The 25,680-nt window shown below is 38.0% G+C and overlaps 1 protein-coding gene across 1 annotated transcript in view; it reads right to left on the bottom strand.

The window, feature by feature from the left end:
- Positions 1-25,680, bottom strand: part of HMCN1 (hemicentin 1) — a 431,303-nt gene that overhangs the window by 199,713 nt on the left and 205,910 nt on the right. Inside the window, exons 15-23 of the mRNA XM_066261348.1 lie at positions 24,386-24,544; positions 17,177-17,371; positions 14,794-14,889; positions 13,279-13,406; positions 11,798-11,942; positions 8,871-8,983; positions 5,448-5,607; positions 4,308-4,476; positions 1,090-1,217 (exon numbers count right to left, since the gene is read on the bottom strand). Of these exons, the coding sequence (XP_066117445.1) occupies positions 1,090-1,217; positions 4,308-4,476; positions 5,448-5,607; positions 8,871-8,983; positions 11,798-11,942; positions 13,279-13,406; positions 14,794-14,889; positions 17,177-17,371; positions 24,386-24,544 (1,293 nt within the window). The remainder of the gene's footprint in view (positions 1-1,089; positions 1,218-4,307; positions 4,477-5,447; positions 5,608-8,870; positions 8,984-11,797; positions 11,943-13,278; positions 13,407-14,793; positions 14,890-17,176; positions 17,372-24,385; positions 24,545-25,680) is intronic.

Raw genomic sequence — 25,680 nt, 5'->3', positions numbered from 1 at the left:
AGGCAATCCAGGTAATTTATAAAATGTACAAGAGAAAACAAAAAGCGTTTCTCTCCCTGTACTCTTAGTTTTCAATCTCTCTGTATAAACCAGACGGTAATAAAAGTTATTCATTGTATCCTCTGCTAATTTCAGAGAAGAAAAGCACCCTAAAGTCTCTATTATTTCTCTTTATCTACCTTTCTTTAGCAATTTACATGAGATAATTTACTAAACCACTGGCATGTATTGCTGGATTCCACATGCTTGTAAGGATAGAATTAGGATTTATGTACCTTACACTTCTAAAAAAGCCCCAGCTGTCTGTCCTTTCTTTTAAACTTAATATTTAACCATTATTTTCTAAAGGTTGTCACTAAGAACAACCTTAGAAGTTTAATACTATTACTGTCATTATTTTATGAAAGAGAACACTAGATAAGAGAGAAAAGGTAATACACCCAGTGACGTAGGGCTAGTAAATGAGTAACTCGAATCGGATTTGAAATCCCTTAATCAATAAGACACACTATTGCGGTGATTAATCTGAGAGTGATACGTGGTCAGTGCGATCTGAGAAAGTCTGGCCCCTACACAAGGCCTGACTTAGCCTACATGATAGTGGAATGGATAACTGGACAGATTATGATGAATGGAGGGAATAAAGCAGACTGATGACGACAGAGTTTTAACGTTGTTTAAAAATCCCAGGAAGCAGAATGTTTTCAGCTGTTGGTGCTCTCTGAATAGTAAAAAGACCATTTAATTACCATTAAATTCTTCCTGGAGAACTCACATTCACTTCTACTAAAAGCCATCAGTCTCAACAAATTTTTATTACTGTGCATCAACAGTAACCGTAAGTCACTGTGGACATCTCGCAAAACTGGGATCCAACCTTTTCATACTGCTCATTTAATGGAAAAGGGGAGAGTTGTTCACAGATGGCAGATAAATCTTTCAGAGTAAATTAACAAAAATCACATCTCAGATTTTAGGAAATTATTCTCTAGTTACATACAATTTAGAGGTTAACTGTCAAAGAAACTGGGGTGATGAATTTCCCTGAAGCCAGCACACAGATATCTATGCCTTCATTTCAGAACTCACCATGAACACTTAATTTAACAGACTGAGTCACGTTCCCTGCAATGTTTGTGGCAACACAAAGATACATCCCACTATCTGAAATGCGGGCCTCTGTGATCTTCATTGAGCCAGAAGGGAGGAACGTGTGTCTGAAAGGAAGAAACCACACAGACTAGTGAACATGAGTGTTAAATATCCCCCATGCATTGTGGCATTACTAGTCTGCAAGCAGTATTTGAATCCATTTTCCTATCTAGAATGTCTCTGTAGACACCTTAAAACTCAGCTTTATTTCATAATTATCTTGTGTATTCTGTATGATGGTCTTTGCAAATACACCAGTTTTCTTTTTCCTTGAAACTTAACTTAATGGTCTGAAATCATCAAATAATTGTACATCTCTGGTTTATCAAGTTGCAGGTATACAAAGAAAATATATATTTATTAGTAAATTTTGATGTATTTTTAATACTGTTTTTTTACAAAGTTTTATTTAAAAATTTAGTGTGTTAAAATAAAGGCAAAAGAAGGTACATGTGCAATTCTTGAATATATAGACTGTACTTCCCTTATAGAACCATAGTTTAGCTGAGTGAATCAGACCTACATGTAAGAATTTTATTACATGAAGTGTGTTAACGTACACTTCCAGGGAGATAGTGGGGGCCAAACAGACCTACTTAATATCAAGACTTCTTATAAAGTTAAGACAAGAAAAGTGTGCTGTTGGTTTAGAGACAGACAAACGGATAAATAGTAAAGGACAGAGGTCCTCGCAAGAAAGAACTCAACACATAACATGCCGTATCAGAGTTGTTAGTATTACAAAAAGCAAGGAAAGGACCGACTATTCAAAAACAGTCTTGGATAACTGGCCCCCAACATGGGACAGTACATAAATAGAAGTAGAGCACTACTGAATACAGTACACAACATATAAATTCATATAAATCAAAGTCCAAAATGTGAAAAGCAAAACTGAAAATAATGGAATAAAACAATGCAGGCAACGTTTATGATCTTCATAAAGTACAAGTCTTAAAAAAAAATACATTAATACATTGAACTACATAAAGATTTAAAATTCTCTACAACCAAACACTTTACATAAATAAACTTCAAAGCCTCACACTGCACTGAGAGAAGATAATTTCAACACAGACAACAAACAGAGGAATGTTATTAAGAACAGAGACCTGGCCCTGGCCGGTTGGCTCAGCGGTAGAGCGTCGGCCTGGCGTGCGGGGGACCCGGGTTCGATTCCCGGCCAGGGCACATAGGAGAAGGGGCCATTTGCTTCTCCACCCTCCCCCTCCTTCCTCTCTGTCTCTCTCTTCTCCTCCCGCAGCCAAGGCTCCATTGGAGCAAAGATGGCCCGGGCGCTGGGGATGGCTCCTTGGCCTCTGCCCCAGGTGCTAGAGTGGCTCTGGTCATGGCGGAGCGACGCCCCGGAGGGGCAGAGCATCGCCCCCTGGTGGGCAGAGCGTCACCCCTGGTGGGCGTGCCGGGTGGATCCCGGTCGGGCGCATGCGGGAGTCTGTCTGACTGTCTCTCCCCGTTTCCAGCTTCAGAAAAAAAAAAAAAATACAAAAAAAAAAAAAAAAAAGAACAGAGACCTAATTTCTACATTCAACAAGAAAAAGACAAATCACTGGAAAACTGTGTGGCATGTTTAAAGAGGTGATTCTCAGATAATACCAATGGCCAACGAGCAAACGAAAGCATGCTGGGCTCACTGGAAGTCAGTCACATGAAAACTAATACAGATGGAAGATAGCATTTCATACCCATCTAACGGACAAAAATGTTTAAGTCAGTCAATACCACGCATTGATTCTACTGTGGAAACAGGTACACCCAGATCCCGTCGAGGAAGAGCTAAGTAACCAGTACTACCCCTTTGGAGAGCGATTCAGCAATGTCCATGAAACTGAAAACAGAAATTCCTTCTGACCAGAAACTGTAGTTCTAGGTACAGGTAGGTCTTAAAGAAACTCATGTATATGTATATAGAGATATATATAAAAAGGTATTCCCTGAAAAGTCTTGTTTGTAAAACCAAAAGAAGAAATAGAAAACAACCAAAAATATAAATGTCTATAAGTAGGGAAATGTATATATAAAATGTAGAATGTGGTAGTTAAATTAACTAAATCTATATGTATACAAATGGGTACATGTTGACCTAATAGAGCAAACAGTACAGTGATAATATAGAATATGTTACAGTGGCAAACTGAATACACTCAAAACAAAATTTAAAACACAAAAAACAATATTCTATACTATGTATTTTATGCTACATATGTATAGGATGTGCACCAATGGAGAGGGAAATAATGGAACTTCAACTTTATCTGTAATGTGGTGTTTCTTTTATTCAAAAATATTCAAAGCAAATATCTTTTCAAAGAAATAGTAAAATTATGCAAAGTTCTTGTTTATTTTTTCCCTCTCCAATGGAAGTGAAACTAAAGTGGCATGAATTTATAGCTTCAAAACTACACATCAACAAGTCTAACAGACAATAGCTAAGACTGTAATTCTTATTCCACCGGTAACTTTTGACATGCCAGTGAGTACAAACAGTAATTGCTATATAATTTCTTGAGAACCACTGTGGAATATACATTATTTTATATAATCCTTCAGGCAAGTATTATCCCCATTTCATGAACAAGAAATCTGAGGTTCAGAGAGGTCCCCTGGAAAAACTGCCCAATGTTGCAGGCAAAAGTAAAATTAAAGTCATTCCTGCTTGGCAACAAAACTCGTGTTCCTGCATTCTGTTTTCCATGTCACTTAGCTTATCAACTATATTGTCTCAGTGGGCCTTGATACTATATATCCAAGCATTTAATCAACAAGGTTTTTTACAAGACTACCTAATGAAAGTCAGATCCTAGACATTAGAGTATCTACTGTGTTTCATTCCCCTGTGGAGTAATGGAGTCTACGTGTAACATGCACTTTGTGCTAACATGAATCTATGTATAAATATGCTCCATTTTCACAGTCACCTTTGCAAGATGCACCTGTGGAAAATTACACCAAAGCTGAGTTTTAGCATTTCTGATATAAAAAGAATGGCTTAGAAGGCATATATATTTTCTGTAGGCTCAAATGTGCAGGCGAACACCTCAAACGTAAGTTATTTTTTGAAACAATTGACAAGCTGAATAGGTACACCCCTCTGTCTGAGAGAGTGTTTCCGTGTGTTGTTCAGCCAGGGATCCTACCTTGGAGAGAACGGCGAGATGAGCTGGCTTTCTCTGGCCCAGGTAATTATGGGAGGAGGCAAGCTCTTTACTTCACATGGAAGGGTCACCTCTTCCCCCGCAAGGACAGAGATCTCAACAGGCTTGTCCTGGGACAGTCCTCTTTGCTCTCCAAACACTCGGGGCCTTACTAAAATAAACAAATGTTTTGGGAGGGACATAGTACATTGAGAACATTTAATTTACAATAGAATACAGGCTACTAATATTCTTAAGTAACTTACAAAAAGAAGCTATTTATTCTAAGGTCTGGGGCATATCTAACACTTTCCATAAATACATTGATAGTCAGAGGTAAAAGAAAAATGACCAGAAAGTTTCCCTTTTAGCTCTTCCTTTATGACACCCCAAAGAGGTCACCTGGGATGCCCTTCCAAGGCCTGCCACCTGCAAAGGGAACCCCAAAGGCGGACTGCTACCCAAAATTATGGCCGAGGTTTGGCTGTGCTGGAAGTTTGAACTAACGGGTGTCTTTTCTTTTTTTTTTTTTCTTTTGCATTTTTCTGAAGCTGGAAACAGGGAGGCAGTCAGACAGACTCCCGCATGCGCCCGACCAGGATCCACTCGGCATGCCCACCAGGGGGCGATGCTCTGTTGCATCCAGAGCCACTCTAGCGTCTGAGGCAGAGGCCACAGAGCCATCCTCAGCACCCAGGCCATCTTTGCTCCAGTGAAGCCTCGGCTGCAGGAGGGGAAGAGAGAGACAGAGAGGAAGGAGAGGGGGAGGGGTGGAGAAGTAGATGGGCGCTTCTCCTGTGTGCCCTGGCCAGGAATCGAACCCGGGACTCCTGCATGCCAGGCCAACACTCTACCACTGAGCCAACCAGCCAGGGCCAGAACTAACGGGTGTTTATGAAAAGGGTCTGGTGTAATGAACACACTCCTTGGGACAAAACCATACATTTTTTTTCCAAAAGGCTATACAATTCCTCCCCCTTGAAATCAGAGTCTAAATAGAGGAGCTGTTGGCTGGCAGCAACACATGTAAACCTAGGGGAACCGTTCACTTTTAGGGTATAGCTTTCTGGTAACATTATTTGGGAGAGAAATGTGAGTTTTGGCAGAGAACATGGAAAAAAACATTCCTCCACGGGCTCTCACCATAGACGGTCAGCTGCACTTTCCTCTTGGCGTAGCCGGCAGCATTGGTGGCGGTGCAGACGTACTCCCCACTCTCCTCGCCCCCCGGCGACACCACGTACAGACTCCCATCAGCCCCCGCGGAAAACTTAGCACTGCTGGTGGAAATCAGCTCACCTTTCTGCAAGACACCACCAGGACCAAAGTGTTTTTTAAGATAATAAAGAATGACTTAATGTCTGGAAGAAGGTGGAAAAAAATCTCCAAGAGGGGAATACAAGATTTCAAAAACCAAAACAAAATGCTGATCTGAAGAAAGTTATTTGTAAGAAAGATTAAACAAATAAATCAAAGGTGATAGACCTTCATACGGAACTATGCCCGCTTCATTCCAGAGCTACTGAAGAATGGGTAAATAATGCCGGTAGTAAAGGATGGGACAGGGCTTGTGCTAAGCCAGACACTGCTTTGAGCCCTTCTCATAAATTAACTATTTTAACGCTCACACCAACCTTACTAGTAGGAACTAGCACAGCCCCCATTTTTGGAGGCAAGTCTTGAAGCCAAAGGGCAATGTGGAAGTCACAGAGTTGGTTGGTGGGAGAGCTGCTATTTGAACCCCAGCAGTCAGGCTCTGGGGCCCAAACACTGAATCTTTGGGCTTAAGCATAGCACAAAGAAAGAAGATTTCATTTTATATTTTCCTGAAATGCCCTAAACAACTACGTGGTACCAGCCTCTGAACCAGCCTGGGCGTTGCATGTTTGTGTCCAGATGTGGAAGTCTTAACTTTTTTAATTTTTTTTTTTTACTGAGGTCAACACAAATCTCTACATTTTAGCACATTTTTTTAGATGTGCAACATTAGAATGTATGATAAAACATGTTGCTCGTAGCAGTAATTATACAAACAGCACACTTCGGTATTATGCCATCATTTTGTATTACTTTATATTTGCCAGATGTATATTGAGTTACAGAAAATATGCCATTTTAATGGTTGTTCAAAGATGGAAAAGACTTCCTTAAGAAATGGGTTTTTCCTCATTGCAAGAATATAAGTAAAAGCCGTATAACCTCATGACAGGAAGACAGAGGGGAATAAATGGGATTGTATGTGTCTTATTCTGGCTTTCTGGAAGAGCGGAGTCTGGGACAAGATTTGGGGGCAGCAAAGTAAGTGGGACATGATTCCCACTTGAGTGGAGGTGGGCAGAGTGGGGCACAGAAGGAAGGAGAGCTGATAAGGCGTTTCAGGGTTCTGGTTTCTTCTGTGGCAGGGCTGGGGACCCTCTGATAAACTGTGGAGATGCACCTCAGAAGGACTCTTCTGATGGAGGAGCAGCGAGGTGTTCATGTAGGACACCTGCTCCCAAGGAGTTATTCCCCCTGCACTTCCTGGACACCTCTTAGCAGGCCTAGTAGCCTTGTGGGGCTTCGGAGAAAGCCCTGAGTCCAAACACCAGCGAGGCACCTGTATGATGTATGGCCCTAGTGGAGCACATGGAGCTGTCCACAGAGATGCGCTGAAATCAAAAGGCCTTGCAGTGGTTCTCAAAGTGCGCCCTAGATTTCCAGGTGCGCCCTATGGTATTCCAGAGAAATATGTGCCTGTTGAGGACCAAAAAACCAACAGGGTGTTTGGAGTTTAGATTTTGGGGGGACAGAGATGTGGGGAATTAGCTGTAAACTGACAGTCTGCCCAACCCCCCACCTCACTTGCCTGATTAGGTTGCAAAAGGCTGTTAAGCTGTGGTGAATTGTTTACACTACCCCCCATGTTCCCGGGAAAGACTGGAGGCAAGTTTCTTCTATCCTTTTTTTGGTGTAAAGTTAAGATGATATGTATGCTGGGTGTTTTCTGTACTTGGTAAAATTCTTGGGTTGCTTTGGAAATGTGATCAGAGACCATTGATTTGCTAATGGCCTCACTTTGCCCTACAAATAAAGTAAGATGCAGTTTTGGGGTGTGCTTTGTTCTTGCCAGCAGCAATTACAGGGCTGTCCTGACCCTCTATTTTTTTAATTCTACGTATTTTCTTAATTTCGCACCTTTTCCACTGAGGACCTGGGATTACTAGCTGCGCTGGTTCACGGCATGTGCCCAGATATAAAAATAAATATACTTTATTATACCATTTCATTATGAAATACCACTTTTTTTGTTAACACATCATTATTATATTTATTATTAACACATCATTATATTATTTTTAGATAAATACATCCAAATAAAATGGATAGATTTCTCAAAAAGAAGCATGATATTGAAGAATATGATTCTGGAAGTGAGCCAAAGTTAAGTGTAAAAAAAATAGGACTTAAAGTCTGACAGGCAGAATTTAATTTATAGCATTTTCCATCACTTAATACTAAACAATACAATTGGATGAGAAACCCATTCATGGAAGCTTCAAGTAATTTTGGTTTAACATTAATAGAAAAGGAACTGGCAGCTATATCCACTGATCATAGACTGATGAATAAACATAAGGAATTGTCTCTTGAAGCTTTAAAGATTTCTATAAAAGAAGAATATGTGGCAATATCTAAAAAAGCTTTAAACATTTTACTACAATTTTCAACATCCTATTTTATGTGAATTAGGATTTTCTACCCTCAACATAATTAAGAGTAAAAAGAGAGAAATTCTTCAATGTATTGACAAGGAAATGAGAGTTTGCTTTTCAAATATATGCCCAAACATTGAAAAATTCACTAGGGCACATCAGGCTCATGTTTCTCATAAACACAAGAATGAAAAAACTTAACACATTCGTGCCAGGATCTGCCGAATTTACTAAATCTTACTAAGAATGTTCTATATATATAAAAGATAACTTTTTTGTCATTATTGTATTTTTTAACCCTCTTTTTACAAATTTTAAAAAGCATAACTCAAAAAATGTAGCATAAAAATGTTTTTTAATGTCAGAATATATTTAATTTTGTCGTATTTATTTTGTTTAATTACTATAAAAGCACGCTTAAAAAAAAGCACGCTTGGACTTTATATTTTTTCTTTAATATTTGACTTAATTATTATAACATATTTCTCATAAATTTGTATATAGTGCACCTACAATTATTTGTAGGATTTTAAATGTGCCCTGACTTTAAAAAGTTTGAGAACCACTGGCTTAGGGGATGGGGTAAGGGGTGAGAAAAGACAGGCTACCACCCAGAAAATACCTAGAAAAGTCCAGGGCACGCAGAATGTGCTTTGTGAGTGTTCCCTCTGGGTGGTTAACACTATATTCAAGCATCAGGAAGGTGATTAGGGATATTTTAAGGTCCTTTCCAAGTGGTACAACTGTACAAATTTCCCTTTATTTTTTTTATAAGGTTTTATGGGACAGTCACGAGTTCCATGTATGATTAATGGTATTTGAATATTGTTAGAACACGCAACATCAACACACAACCACTCGCTATGCCATTTACCTTGGACCAGGTGATAGACGGCTTGGGAATGCCACTCGCTTTGCAGGGTAAAGTTACTGGGATGCCTTCGATTGTACTGAGTATCTGCTGCCCGTGCTGAATGGTCGGCAGGACTGAAAAAGGAAGCAACAGTCAGAGTCTGAGCACCTGTCAATCCATTTAGTCCTTCATCTCTAACAGTTGCACAGTTTTAGGATAGGTTAAATATTTGTAAGAGCTAGCGAAGACTTGATATTTTCTGATAGAAATGTAGGGTAATTTGCAAGGGAGTGTCATAAACAAAGCAAATACAATAGCTAAAATATGAAGAATATAATAAAATTTAAAATCTAGTAATTAATTATGTGTAATAAGTTGACTTTTCTAACAAAAATAAGAGAGGTTTGACGAAAACCAATTTTTCCAAGGAAACTCAAGATACAACTACATCCTAAGAGTTATACAGTCAGAGCCTCTCGTCATTGTCTATTACCCATGAGGTTGCAGTGAGCTGACATAAATGTTGCCCAACTCCAGAGAAATGGGCTGTAAACCCATTAAACATCTGTCTATACATAAGACTCACTTATCAAGCTACTAAATTTAACCTAAAAAAAGGATTTATTTTCTTCAAAGGAATTCAACAGTAAAACCTGAAAGGCCTTAGGAGTTTACATTTAAAAGACTAAAAGATTCTAAGCCAATATGTCTCACTAAGAACAACATATCTTTTGACTTGATAAACCAACTGACAAATGAACATTATATGAGGAGAAGCAAAAGAAGAAAAGTGTTTATTATTCTATTCTGTGTGTATCTCAATCATAAGCAACTTGTGTGTGAAAATTAGCAACACTCAGTGTTCTCAAAAGAATGGATTTGACCAAAGAAGCTTCCATACATGGAAGATCCTAACACGTTGAAAGAAACAATAAAAACCCAATAATACGAGGCATTTCCTTTCCTTTCCTGGAAAGATAAGACTAGAGGTCAAGTGCTCATTGTGTCTCTTGCCTTTAAGTCAAATTTCTCTAGAATTATCACAGCTCTCCTGGAGTAGAAGTTTATCATACCAAGAGATACCAGAGACCTCAGTCCACAAACTTCCTTGGAAGGCTTGGATGAGCTTTGCTACACACTAATATTTTCCTAAGGCTGGTTTTATTCTTCAGATAATTTATTCCTAAAGAATTGGCAAGAATCTCCAGACCTAAACAAAAATGTCAGGTTACTCTCTAAAGCAAGAAATGTAATTTCCAGAATCACTGTGGATTAATCCACTTCCAACTACACTGTCATTTTGCAGCAACATGGTTAAGCTGTACTCTTAAATGCACATTGAGTTTGACAGCTATAAAGAAAAGTAGCAAATTGAAGCAACAGTTGTTCAAATCTGATGTCATTTGAGTATGAGGAGCTATTTCTTCCCAGATTGCCAATCATGGAAATCAACATGACAAGTTAATGGTTTGTCATTTTAATTTGCATTTATATTTGCATTCATTAATTTATTCTTTTAAGAATAGGTTGAGAGCCTTTGGCGAGTCTTCTTAAAAGGGACGGAAGAGTGGCCATGCTTCTTAACATACATGCAGTACCTGTGACGCTGCCTCACTTCCAGCTCAAAGACAAACCTGTGGCCTAAAGGGATGGTTGGTTTAGTTCCTGTCAAATGGCTGAGCAGTTGTTTTTCTAATCTAACGAACTAAATCAGTTACTCATTTTGGACTAAGATGGATGAAACTATGTTCGAAATGACCTTGCACCTTTTAATTGTTAAAATTTGGTGCATCATGATATGCTACATCATTGGTATACCTGTCTTGTCCTCTGGCCTTGCAGACATCACAACTAATTGTGTCACTCTTTCACCCAAGTGACAATGTGCCTCAGAATCCTTCTCAACACTGTATTTTGGCAGCTGATAGAAGCCAAAGGGAGATGACAGGAATGGACTTTTACACTAGATTTTCAAACCAATCCATAAACACTCTCCAGGAAATGTAAAATCTATGAACTGTGGTCTAGAAATGTCTAACCACTATGCTGTACCCCCGAAATTAACATAACATTGAATGTCGACTGTAATTAAATAAATAAATTTCAATAAAGGTGAATCACGTTATAAAAAGATGGTCTGCGTCCACTGAAAATTTCAATTGACCAAGCAAAATTTGCAAATCATTGGATTCTCCAATTCACAGCCTAAAAAGAAGAATGAATTAACTACTAAAAATAAACGTTCTTTGTTACTTTCATCTCTGTACACAGAACTATTTTGTAATACCACACACACACAAAACAATGTTGCAAAGTCTTTAAAGGGAATATACAAAAAAAGTTATGACAATATATCTTAAACCACAAAGCTGGCACTTATATACCGAGATGAAAAATGTTTGTAAGTTAGTCACGAATGGAAAAAGATAGCTTCTGGATTTTCTTCTTTGTGACTGGTAAGTTATTTAACATGAGGAAAAAAAGATTGTTTGGAGCACATGAAGTGACCTTTAGTAAAGTTTAGGTCATTTCTAGCTAACACACAAAGGGGTTATTAGTAAGGACAAGCTTGTTTCACAATCCAAAAAAGAAAAGGCAATTTGGATTGTATAATAAATTCAGCTTGCCTGAAATTAGAATGTATTTTTAAACATAACTCTTTGAGAACTGAGTTCACTTTTATCAATTAAGAAACCACTTACAAAAAGCCCTTGGCGAGACTCAGCTAGGCGATTCCCAGTAATGTCTTTTTTGTAGATGGGAAAGGAAAATCTGGAAACAGCCTTAACAATGTAAATACTGTTCAGGAAATAAAGCTTTTTGTTAAGAATAACAATTAGGAAAGATATCTACTTTTTATAACTAGAAGAACAGAATTCTCTGACTTGGAGATATGAACCCAGCTTTGAACATGATTCAGAAAGAAGTACAAAGGGTGTGTCTCTTACCATGCACATCCACAGTGGTCGTTTTGTTAATGGTTCCAGCAACGTTAGTGGCCACACAAGTATAATCACCTCCATCCTGAATGCGAACTCTTTCAATATGGAGACTCCCATCACTGCGGACAGTGATGTAAGGATTTTGGACCAACTTTAAAAAAAAAAAGTCATTGTTAATTAAAAAGGCAATGTGGTTTAAGCCAAAACTAAATCTGCTTTTTTTTCAACAGGGTTATTAAATGTCTTATAAAAGAACACAATATGTTAACATCCTTAAGCGAAAAATACTGAGCAGAAAATGTTACCCAGGGTAGTAGCAATTGTATGTCACCCTGATATTCCAACAGAAATGACACCACCTCCCAGAGTTTGCACATGCTGGAGGAAGGACAGAAACAGACACACCATTTGTTTCTTGCTTCTGTATTTTCTGTTATCACTCAGGACCCAAATTTCACTGATAATTTTGACTTCTGGGTTAATCTGCTCTTTTGCAAAGAGTCCTCCTTATCACTTGCAAACCAACTGATCTTTTTATTTTGACAAATAGGCATTGATTCAAACTGACAGGATGTGACTTACTTGCAACACCCACCCTTCTCAGTGATGGATGCAAATATTAGAGGACAATGTATGATAGGGAAAGTGTGTCACAGAGGACTGGCAATATTTTCCATTGTCAGAATGGTCACCTCTAAATGTATGCCTTTTGTTCAATCACAGTGGACCTTAGGGCTCAAACAGGATCATTCTATGTTATACGGGCATTTATTATTATTGGTTGAAATGTACTAATTTTCCTCCAGTGTGTATACAAACATGAAGAACTTTACTTATTTCATTTTACTTAGTCCATAAAGTCGATCGACTTCTTACTGGAACTTCAAGAAGAGAGTGAGTCTAACTGCTCTGGAAAGTGGAAGAAAAAATGCTGTGAACTAGGTGAAAATTTATTGCCACAGATTCTGTTTACAGAAAAATTCCATAGAACTGAGAGAACCTTCCACATCCTTTCATAATTAAAAGTTCCACACTGAAAAACAGTGACACAAAACAGAGTCACATTTTAAAATAGTTCACAATGAAAGATATAAATGTTTGAAGTTAATAATAAAGATTAATATATAAAATGGAAGAATTTTTACGAGAACATTAACATTTCATTATGTCCTGCAAAGAAGTATATAAAAATATTTAACAGCTATGAAAATAGCTTCATACTTGTTTCAGTTTTTACATTCGGAGATTTATCATTACATTAAATGTAATTCAAAACTATACAAATAGCACTATTGATTATTTCTCAATCTTGTTAATTCCAAAGTAATATGAACTGCATAAACATGTTAATACTGAAGAAAAGTTTTGGCACACTTACAAAATATATTTTTGTATGTTTACCAAATTAAAATTTCAATGGTTGGAATACATGGCTTCTTACTGAAGAAAATCAGGAATGTGAATGCATGAATTTAAAATGTTCTTACCATGGCTGAATTCTTGATCCACCGACGTTCTGGAATGGGATTTCCAGCCAGGAGAGCACAAGGCAAAGTAAGCTGCTGTCCTTCGATGACACTGGCCACTGATGGGCTGATTCCAATGAGTGGAGCAACTGAGTCAGAGAGAGCACAGGCACTCGTGACTCAATTTCACCCAAAAGGAAGGCAAACTAAACTCTTTTATAGTCCAACATGCCTTCACATTGTTATTTTAAAAAATGATTTTTCAGGAACAAGATTTTAAAATGTAAATGGGTACGATTTGGAAAATAGAGATAAAGGATCTTTCTAATCCGAGAACGGCAAGAGGACAGGCAACAGCACGGAAGAAGAGGAAGTAAAATGGAATACGTCTATGGCTCGGGAGGCCAGAAATGGCAAGCGGAGAAATTCGCAGTGTATTCAATGGACGGATAAGAATGACTGGGAGCACTTATAAATAAAAGCGAGGAAGCACCAGAATCATTTTCAGGAAATATTAACCAGTCCCTGTTTTGTTCATTTATTTTGTTCATTAGATTCTGCATAGAAGTGAAGCCATATGATTTTTGTCTTTCTTGGACTGGCTTATTTCACTTAGCATAATATACTCCACGTCTTTTCATGCTGTCCCAAAAGGTAAAATTTTCTCTGAAAACTGTGACTAAGGCTTATTGGAGAAGGGGTGAGATTGGCGAGGAGGCTGTCATTTGCTCAAATAAATAAAATGTAGTAAATTCCCTCAGATGGAATGGTAAAGAAGTAAAGATGTCAGTTTTTTTAGAATCAATAAAGAAATCTGACATAAATCAAAGCAAAAACCATAAGAGATCTACTTGGAAAGTTAAGTACATGTAGATAAATAAAGGGAGATACATAAAAAAATTCTATGAAAGTTTATTTTTTATTTTTTTGAAAGTTTATTGATGAGAAACATGTACTGACAGATTTAAAAATCACACTAAATGCTATAATAATTCAAACAATGTAGAACTCATGCATGAATAGAGTCCCAAGGAATAAACGTAAGAATACAAATTCAGCATGTGACCAAAGGAGCATTTTAATCAGTGGGAAGAGAATATTAATTTAAAGATATTAAAACAAATGTCTTATTTCTTGGAGATCAACTATATTATATTCTTGCTATATCATACACAGAAATAATTCCAAGTGAGCTAAAATAATACATGTAAAAATGGTAAACGAAAAAAAAACTACTGTAACACGTGTGTGCATGTGTCTGTGTGTTCATATTTAGATTTAAATCAACTTATTGAAATTGGCCTTCATTTCTTAAAATGGAAGATAAGAACCTTGAAGCTGATGATCTCTAAGATTTTATTCAATTCTAACACCCTATGAAATATGAAATAGGGTGGGGGAAGGAAGGTTAATCAGGTAATCAGATATTTACCTGGTTTTCTAAAAAAATAAAAGTAGGACAGGCAAGAGGTGATGTAGTAAAAGAAGTCTGATGATTTGGAAGAGTGTGGTGTCTAAGCACTTCACTGATCTTACCGAGTCCGGTCACTGTTATTGTTGTCTGGGACTGGATCTTTCCAAACTGGTTCTCAGCTTCACAGACATAGGTTCCTTTATCACTTGCCCATAAGTCTAAAAAAATAAGAGGTCATTTACTCATTCAACACCACCTCTGGAGCGTTAACTATGTGCTAGGCACCTTGCTAGAGCTGTGGGGGGATAAGACGGTCCTGTCTTTTGGGAGTTCTCATTTCAGGGGGAAAGACGTACACAGATGCCGATGCCTGTACCCCGGTGTGAGCCGGGGTGTGCTGGGGGTCTGCACCCTGAGCTCTGGGGGCAGAGAGCGGAGTGGCTGATGGCGTGTGGAGGAGACAGGGAGGGCTGAATTAGTTTAATGCCTAGCATTTTAATAAAATGACTTGCCCTCATTTTCCTTGGTGTGACATTTTGGATATTAAAATGATTTTTGTTATGTAGAGAGATCAAATATATGAATTTTTTCAGGATAATAAAAAGAATATTACAAGATATTTTTAAGTACAAAGGGTGTTGGGGGACCAGGATGAGGACCACTGGGTTGCAGGTTGTGTGGATAGAGACAGAGGACTGAAGTTGAGGCGGTAGCCCCGTGCCCGATCGAGTGTGGTTTTGTCTCTTGAGTCAAAGGGGAGACAAGAGAAGATTTAAGGAGGGAATGATTGTCATCTTAGCATGTATTGCGACTCAAATAAGCACAGCTTAATCTACCAGTAAGATTGTGACATAGAAAACTGAAACTTTCCACTGTGAATAGTTCCACACCTCCTCAGATAAAGGGCAGTAACAAATGTCCTACTTCTCTGTTAACTATTAGCAGATTAACTGCAGAACAGCATCTGGGAAATGCAGGCAGCGTCCACTCTCAGCAACAGCACACCTTCTTTTGCAAAGGAAGCTGCAGCACATCACTTGGTTAGCAAGCCACACATTGCTTCTAAGCATAATATGTTTTATATCATAAACTCTTGGACTAACCTGTGTATAGTATCTCTAAACACTAGCTTCCTTCTAGATGATTTAATTTGGATGATGGGGAAATCAATGGTCCATATATTGCCCTCTTCTGTTCGTCCTGTTCTTTCAGCTCCTCCAATTGATTTGATCAGAGGTCTAATTTGTTGCTCTTTGGGCTCTTCTCATCCCACCATCATCCCTGTATAACTATGTGAGCCTCCCTGTCCCTCCCTCTCACTCACCTCTCCTCTGATCATGCAGAGGAGTTGTTCTGAAATGGTATTTTCACATGTCCTTTCCTGCCTATGAAAACTGGGGGGGCTTCCCTTTTCAATCTCATTAAATGCATTTCTTTATCTGCACATTGCAGATCCTGCACAGTAAGTACTTTTGTGGCCATCCATTCAGATGGTGGATTGTAAAATGCCTGATTGAGGGACCCTATATTTAACTTCTGTATTCCTCGGAGCCTAGTACGGAGCCGAACACTTAAGAACTTGTAATTAGTTGTATTTGTATTTGAAAGTTTAAGTGGCTAGTGTACATTTAATATTGTTAATAAACATGAAAATCAATTGTTGGATGATTAAGTACTCCAAAGATGCGATTACTTTAAAAAAAACCAATTAATCATTTAAATGTTTTTACTTGTCTGGGGTCACTATCCAAATATTCTTAAACATTATTAGGAAAAATACAAAGTGTTCATAGATATCTGAATGCTTAACAGCTTACAGGGTGGTAGCATATTTGCCATTTTATTTTAATCTTTTGCTCCAGATACATATAGCTCTTAATCAAGAAGTCTCTGTAGGGTATAGGATCCCTATGCATGTGATTATGTATTTTTGGCCAAAAATAATGAATATTCACTAACTACCAGTAATAATCTATCTTTCTCTACAACAGGGTCAATAAAATGTGATCACCTATTTACCTAGAGGTCCAGGTGACTCAATTTATAATAAAAAAAACAATGAGATATGTGGAAGTCATATTGTTTCATAAGCCTTTTTGATATAATGTACATTTACATAAAATATAATTTAGCTCTGGGTGGTTAGCTCAGTTGGTTAGGGCATCGAGTGTCATCCTGATATGCCAAGGTTCGGGTTCAATCCCCAGTTAGGGTACTTACAAGAGTCAAGCAGTGAATGCATAGATAAGTGGAACAACAAATTGATCTCTCTCTCTCTCCCTTTCTCTCCACATCAATAAAAAATAATAAATAATCATAACTCACTTGTGACAACTCTAAAATGCGTTCATACTAGTTTAAAGTGCAATGCAACAAACACCAAATGTACAGACGAGATTAATTCACTGATTTCACTGTTTTAAGCATAACAACTCCTATGCATAAAATATGAATGTTTGATATATATGTACATACTTGTATAAAAATATATTTCCTTTAACCTACTTGAAATAAAGAGAGCTCCTGTTCTTAGCTGGCTGATGGAACTCACTGAAAAGGGCCTTGAGAAGATTGGCATGTTGTCTAATCTCCGCCATTTAATCTTTGGCTCTGGGTAACCTTGGACATGACAAGGTAAGGTCACATTTGAACCAATTTCCATAGACACATCAGCAGGTTCTTGTATAAAAACTGGAGGTGCTAAAAGATATTTAAAACAACAAAAAAAGTCATTGGGATAGTATATGGGCACATTAAATATCAACTTCATTATTAAACTGTAAACAGACTGAATGGGAATCAAACCATTGTTCATATATTATGAATTTACCATTAAAGTATTTTTGTTTGCTATTAAAATAGCAGCTATTTCTTTTTGCTTTATAAATAGAGACCCAAAGATGTTCAACTATCTATTTAAAGTGATGACAAAGAGTAAGAATTTAAATCAAAATTGCTTTAACTCTTTCATTTTAGAAATGTTTTCAAATTTAGTTTATTATATTGCTCAAATCTTTATGTTTTCTTATAAATAAGTTTGCCTTGTAATGAAATATATTTGACACTCTCCAAAACTTACTCCTTTTTGTCAAATTTCTAAATGAACTTAGTTTATAGCAGAGTTCTTTTCTTCAATAAATCATTCTATAACTAGCTAACAGGATTCAATACCAAATTACATCCATTCTATATTACATTCTTCTTCTCGATATTTCATTTTTTCATATTTTTGGGTCAAAGACATTTAAGCTTGAGAATGAATAATACAAATTAAAGTACAAATAATAATACAAATTAAAGTACATATTATAGTATTTGACAAAGAGAGAAATCAATGCTTAAAATCTTAGAGTTAAGAGATAATTCAGGAATGATAAGGTTATAGATAATAAGGCTATAATTATCCACTTAACTCAGGGAACCACCGAAGCCCAGAGGAAGAATCAGAAATATTTCAGAGGCCCACCTTGGAAAACACCAGAATGTAATGTAGGAAGGATGCTGTCAGCAAGCCCAGATAGATGAGGCTCTCAGTATGCCCTCCAGTAATGATGTCTGAGGCACCAGACAAGGAGAAATTCATAGGATACTGTTGGAGGTAACTCATGAAACCTGATCATGTAGGACTGTAAGAGGAGGTATCAAGGAGAGGTACCATTTCTTTACAATATCAAGGTTAAATATTACCATATTTCCTCATGTATAAGACACACCCTTTTTTGAAAATTTTGGGAGTCTAAAAACTGGGTGTATCTTATACAGTGGTTGTATAGATTTTTCCACTTGCATTTAACGCTTGTTTTTGCGCTCATTGTTGTAGACAGTGATTCGTCATCAGACACAGATGACGACAAACTAATGGATGGGAGTTTTGACAGTGATGAGGAGTTATATGAATTTTATGATGAATAAAACTTAAGTTCAATAACTTTATGTAATACAGTTTTTTTTCAATTTTTGAGCCCCAATATTAAGGTGCATCTTATTCATGGGACAGACAGGGACAGACAGACAGACAAGAACGGAGAGAGGTAAGAAGCATCTCTCTTCCAATATGGTAGTTAGGAATTTCAACTTTTACTTACAGAACCAGGGACTGGTATTAAGTGATTCCCATTAATTATGTATTTAATCTTCATTTCAGTACCTAAAGTAGGTACTATTATTACTCTTATTTATAGATGAAGAAGCTGAGACACAGATAGTTAATTTTCTAAGTGTCACATGAATTAAACAGTGGATCTAGGATTGAAAATCAGGTTGATCAACTCCAGAGTCACAATTCTTTGTTATTTTATCAGCCTCCCTTTTTCGATGGGTTCTTAAAACTGCCCACATGTAAGCTGTTTAGCAGGCCAGTAAAACTGGGCAGAGATCACATCAGTCCTTAGTGGGAATTCCAGTTCTCGGATGTACCTCTGTCTTCCGAGCAGCAGTTCTTTACTGGACTGGGATAAAAATCCTTCTCTAGCTTTGCAGCCTTGTGTCCCTTTACGTCCCTACACAAGTCCTAGTCTCTGGACGATCAGGACTCTTCACTCTTCTCCAAACAAGAACTGACCTTTCTCATTCGAGTACCTGTGTTACTGTCATCCTTTTCCCACGCAATGTCAGCCGTTGATTGCGGCTCTGGAAATACCTACAATTCTTTTTTTTTCTTTCAGAGACAGAGAAAGAGTTAGAGAGAGGGACAGACAGGGACAGACAGACAAGAACGAAGAGAGATAAGAAGCATCAATCATCAGTTTTTTGTTGCGACACCTTAGTTGTTCATTGATTGATTTCTCATATGTGCCTTGACCACGGGCCTTCAGCAGACCGAGTAACCCCTTGCTCGAGTCAGCGACCTTGGGTCCAAGCTGGTGAGCTTTGCTCAAAAGAGATGAGCCCATGCTCAAGCTGGTGACCTTGGGGTCTCAAACCTGGGTCTTCCGCATTCCAGTCCAACGCTCTATCCACTGCGCCACCACCTGGTCAGGCCCAACAATTCTTTAATCCAGTTCAAAAGGCTCCTCCTCAGGGCCATCTCTTACCATCCAAATGGTTTTGGGTTCTTCCCTCTCTGAGGTTTTAGGGAACTCACTCTGCAGCACTAACATGGCATTGGCCTTATTCATCCTTTTATTTGACTATACATTTGATCGTCCCTAGAGTTTATTTTTGCAACCATATTTTTATCTTTTATAACAACATAACACTTTGTCCATTACACATGGCCTCAAGGTCTTTGTGAATGAGTCAATCAATATTAAAACATATAATAATCATGTGTGTTTAAATAAGTGTATATGAGAATAATTACCTTGATCCAATGCATTTTAACTTGCCTTTTCCAAGAAAACTGACACTTTCAGAAACCCTATTGTTTGTTTATCAAACCAAAATAAAATTAAGTTACATACCACAGGGAGCAATATGTTTTTAAAAAGGAGTGTATCTGTTGTGATTTTTCTTAATCTGTGTGGGAATTTGACTTATAAAATAATAGGCAAAATAAACACATTGCCATAGTAACTCATTGTTTGCTTAATCTAGCTGTATACGGCCTAGTTCTTTTCCTCTGAAGTGACAGTAGTCATCTATTTTAGAGCTGGCTGCTTTTCTGCAAAATAGAGGTTAACTATAGAAGCCTCCAGTTGTGTTAGGCTCAGAGTGTGGGTAGGTGAATGTGGAGAAAGAACAGAAAATGAATTTCAGAAGAACAAAATGATATGCAGAAGCCTGGGCTCAACCAAGTCCTTGGGAGGAAACCAGGCTCACTGACAACCGAACACAGCCACAGTGGAAATGAAGACAAATTAGCATATTCAGAACTAAGAGAGCCAAGAACAAACTGGAACATAAATGGGTAAGCGAAGTTCAAGTTGTGCCCATAAAACTCAACTAAGACAGGAGAAGTCATCTGAGGAGAAGCAGCTTTGGAAACAGTGTCAGGTACAAGACAAGCACTGGGTCAGTGGATCTACAGACTGGCACCAGACATCAAGGCCGATGAGAGTACCAGGCACTAACTAGGTGAGCGGCCAAGACAGCATCAATGACAAGTGAACCTCAAAAGCGAAGCAACTCCTAACTCAGGCCAAGAAGCTTCCTAAATACTTCCTCCTAAGTGGGGCCAATTCGGACTCCAAGTGAATTACACTGAGTGGATGGTAAACAGATTAAGAGACTGAGGGAAAGGAAGCAGAAGTGATTGTAGTACAAAACCCTGGACTTGTACAGAGGAGGCTGTGTTGCCTGGAGAAGTTACAGCCCACGAGGTGGTTTCAAATGGCAGTTACACTATTTCTTGGTCTGAAAACTTGGAAAATGATTTCACCTCCCCCAGTCTAAATCCCCCCATGAGCAAAAGGGGATGATGGCATTTCTTATTTCCTCTTGTTAAAAAGAGAATGTTCATTAATCATTGAGCAAGTAGTTATCACCGAAATAATAATTATCATTGCTCATAAATAGTGTAGAGTTAATTTATTAAATCATCGTTCTGAGTTTAATGTATCTATTGTTACTTTCAATTCTGGTGACTGCATAGAGTCTGCAAGGACTATGTTGAATCCTCTGTGACCCCCTAAATATTTGTGAACAAGTATCCTGACAATTGCTCAGTGTTAATGCATGTACAGCTTTGTCACTTACTGAGAGATAGGTCTGTCTGCACATATTATTGTGAAGATACAAAAGTTACAGATTAACTATCTTGCTCCAAAATTTATTTCATAAAATTATCCCAGTTCCTTTAGTGATAACTAAATATCTCTTTGCTGTGGCAACTCTTGCATGATATTAGTCAAACAGAGAATTTTCTTTTCTAACATGGCTGAACATACTGTTTTGTTTCTATCAAACCACAAAACATGAAACCACAGTCTACAACTCAAACCCCGTGTGGGGTGGAATGCTGCAAATAACATCACTGCCAGGCCAACATTTTGTTTGATGTAGCCAATCTTCTTGTCTTCCAAATGACTTCACAATCCCTCACCTCTTTTTTAAATGAATAAAAAACACTGGTAACATTCCCCGTTGACCCGAAATGTCTATGACTTAAAGCCAATGATAATGAGAAATACAAAAAGAGAGAGAAGACAGACTCACTTCGAGAAGCTGGAACTCAAGAATAATATTAAGGTCTTTGTATAATAATATAAAATAAAAGTTTTTGATCTAGTATAGTTAATGTGAAGTAATGGTCCCATAAAAACAATCTGAAAACCCAAAGGGTTACATGATATAGCTAAAAGCATGTTTTTCTTCTTAAGTCATAAGCTACTTAGATTTATGCCCCACAGTTTTGGAACTCAAACGAATAATGAATAATTCTGTGCACTACTAATAGTAGTACTTAACTCGTCTCAAGACCTTTTTTAAAACAATTCACGTGGAGTCAATGACTTTCACAGTAAAAGCTCAATGCTTAATCTTAAATACTATGCCACTAATATATATATGCATTTCTATATTATTTCCCAAGATTCAAAGAGTCAAAATGACCACTCAGCTTGTGAAGTCCATGTTCACCTACTGATGCACATCCCATTAAGCAGCCTCAGAAAACCAGCACTAACCACAGACAGGCTGAATGCACAAGGGTGATGATGTCTCATTTCATCTTTACAACCAACCCAGCATGTAAGTCCTATTAAATGTCAGGCAGAAAACCCACTTTCTCTCCATAGCCCATTCTCTTAACTGCTATACAACATTCGGGGGAAAATTTTGTTTTCTGTGTGCTTGCTTTAAAACCTAATAGTGATGACCACAACCATCACCACAATTGTAATTTGCACAGAGACACCATGCATCTCCTAGGATACGGAATGATAGTTTTACAGAGATAACCAAATTCTATAAGCTACAATGATCAGGACTTCAATGGTGACTGCGAAAACAGTTAAGGCATGACATTAGCATGAGCCGCTGACTTTAATATTATTTGATAGATGCTAACAACGATCAAGGTTACTGTAAGTAAACTTAATTGTTTATGTAAATGGTTTCATCAGAACAACAGTCACTGGAATAACAATTGAAAAAGCCATTGTTTCAGAAAGGGTCATGGAGTGAAGATCTTGCATCTGAGTGAAGATAAAACAAAATTCAGCTTGAGGAACGACGGATAAACACCAAACATTTCTTAGGATGTTTTCTAAACCAGCGCGAGTCACTCCAGCACAGACAGCCCTAATCTTTACATGATTTATCCCTAGTTGGAAGAAAGAACTTGGAAAGCACAGAAGCTAAAAAGATGATCGAGAAGGTAAGTACACAAGCAAAGTGGCATGTGTTACATGTTTAATTCTCTATCTTGGAGGGTTGAGGGTGACAGTCCCTTTATGCTTGGAACAATTACTGAGGCTTTTGTCCTCTACCTCCAGAGCTAGATAGCTAAAAGGAAACATTACTTGTGTTTTACACTCTGCTGGTGGATTCAATACCCTCCATTCAAATATTTCAATCTTATTTCTAAGGCATTTATCTTAATACAGAGGTTAGTCATGGTTCCAACACATCTTGCTATGTATGACCTAGGCAAATTCTATGGTGGTCTTTGTGGCCATTTCCAGTTCTGTTGATTCTACTCCAAGGGCATAATCACCAAGAAGACAAGACTGTCCATCAGACAGCCTAGGGGTAAGGGGACCAGAAAAGATTCCAGGAGGAAAAAATTAGGTTAGATGAAACAAAATAATAAGCTTAGAGGGCCATGACCTTCGTTTAAAGACTTAAGATGGTAGAATTAAAATGTTTTGTGTAATTTATTCTAAATTAATGCATTTTCTTTATTGTTCCCAACTTTTGTTAAAAAAGCTTTGGCATGAAAATTCACCATACATAAATGAAAATACAATTTAACGAATGTCATATTTCATAAATTGAAGTGATGCGAACATCTGAATTATCTGTTAAAATGAAGCTGCCAGGTTCTTTTTCATACAAAGCAGGCTCTGCTTTATTTCATGTGTTACCGTGGTGTGTAGAATTTTTTTTCTTCTTCAAGAAACATGAGATTCAGAGACAAAGGAGGGGAATCAAAGTTCTTGAGAGATCCGATCATACTTGTCACGCACGTGCTGCACCGTTCGCGTTGTGACTGGCATTTATTTGTAGTTAGTACTTTATTTTATACACTGAGGAGTCATTGCTAGTGGATTAAAAAGAAAAAGTAAAAGCACAATCTGCTACCTTTGCCGTCATCAACATCTCCAAATGCTGGCTAGGGCCAAGGTCTAATTTATGGCCTCCAGATGTTATTACTTAGAAATTTGGTGTCGGAATGAATGATTCTGGATCGGAAAATATTTGGCAATGGATGATATACCAGGGAAGCCTCCAGTCTCTGACATCAGACAACCTGGGCTCAAACATTCAGGCTCTGCCCCTCCATAGCTCTGAGACCCTGGTCAAGGTGCTTAGCCCACTTACACCTTCATTTCCTTATTTATAAAATTGAAATAATTATACTATCCTGCCCTTAAAATTGTTACCAGCATTTAATGAGATAACAGACATATCAGTTCCCGGCACAGTGGATGGTCCATAGAAAGCACTTGATAAATGAGAACTACTATTATTCTATTAGTAATCTTAAACAAAACCTCTAATGTTGCCTTTCTGACAAATATTTCCAGCCACTTGTTTCAAAGTTATGAGCACAGAACAAAACTAGCAGATCACTTTCGGAACAAACTTGTCTATCAGAGTGGGGATGCTTACAGCCAACATCCAGAGTTATCTTGCCAGTTGCTCTTCCGGCGTCATTGACTGCTACACACGTATAATCTCCAGCATCGAGATCCTGAGTCTCTTGAATCTTCAAAAGTCCCAAGAGAGGATCAATAATGAGAAAAGTTGAGGGCCTCAGCTCAAGATCCCCTAAGTCAAAACAAAGGAAAGAACATGAAACACTAACGAATTTACATGGTTTGCTATTGGTTTGATTTCAAAACTTCTAAAGAAAACTGATTGTAAATTTTTTTTTAAATACAAGTGTCTGGCACAATGTAGACCCTTAAACAATGTTTTTGCAGTGAAAGAATGAAGTGTTTCTTGGCACGGAGCTCATTTATTAGTCTGTATAATTCTATGAGCTAACCTATGGCCAAAAATCAGGCCCTACATGAATTATGTATCGGTATTTCCTACTGCATATGTACCTAGATAAGAACAAACTCTTTGAAGCTACTTTGGGGGACTGGGACAGGATGGCACCGGTCACCATGGTTGTGTTAAGTAAGAAGGGAATGGGGAATGGGAAGATGAAGGCTGAAAAGAGATTTCTACTATCTTGTGTGGCAGGATGAATTTCAGTTACCCAGGAAATGCTCAGGAGACTCCTGGTATTCGTACTTTGGTTAATGACCAGGTTTTGGGTTTGTTAAATGTTATTAGTCAGATTTTGTATAAGTTGCTTGAGAGGACTCTGAGGATGCCTGGGAAAGAAGGGTAGGGAAGAGCTTGTTGGTAGAAGAATAGATGAGAAACTTCTGACAATGGCCAAAGAGAGGTGTTGTCATATAAATTTTCTGGGATACTTCTACTAAAATCTGTATGATCCATCCAAGTTCTCTAAGTTGGAGTGATGGGTGTTTGGGGAGAAGCAGGCAGGGGATAAATATGTGGGGGACGGAACTACATGTTGAGTTTGACCGCAGTGTGCAGGGAGGACGGCCCAAGAGAGCTTAGTTATGTCTGTATTACCTGCACGCGCTGGGTGTCCCCACAACACCTCAGATCCCCCGAGAACCATTTCTGTTTGGAGGCAGGCAAGGCCTCAGCAAATCTATAGAAATCTGTACGTTAGGTGAGCCTCTCCTCAGGCTTCCCCTCCTTCAGCTGTCTCCTCTATTAAGAATATAATTAACCAGAATGACCAGTATCATAAAAAAACAAAAACCCTAGTATTGGATATTTAATGCCAGCTTCATGCCTCTATCTTTAATTTGTCTTTGTAAAGGGTGACATCAAACTCTTTTGGAGGTCCCAAAAACTTCCAGGGCATTTCAGGTCCA

Source organism: Saccopteryx bilineata, chromosome 2, assembly GCF_036850765.1.
Source record: "Saccopteryx bilineata isolate mSacBil1 chromosome 2, mSacBil1_pri_phased_curated, whole genome shotgun sequence".
Lineage (NCBI taxonomy): Eukaryota > Metazoa > Chordata > Mammalia > Chiroptera > Emballonuridae > Saccopteryx > Saccopteryx bilineata.
This window is presented reverse-complemented; position numbering and strand designations above follow the sequence as displayed.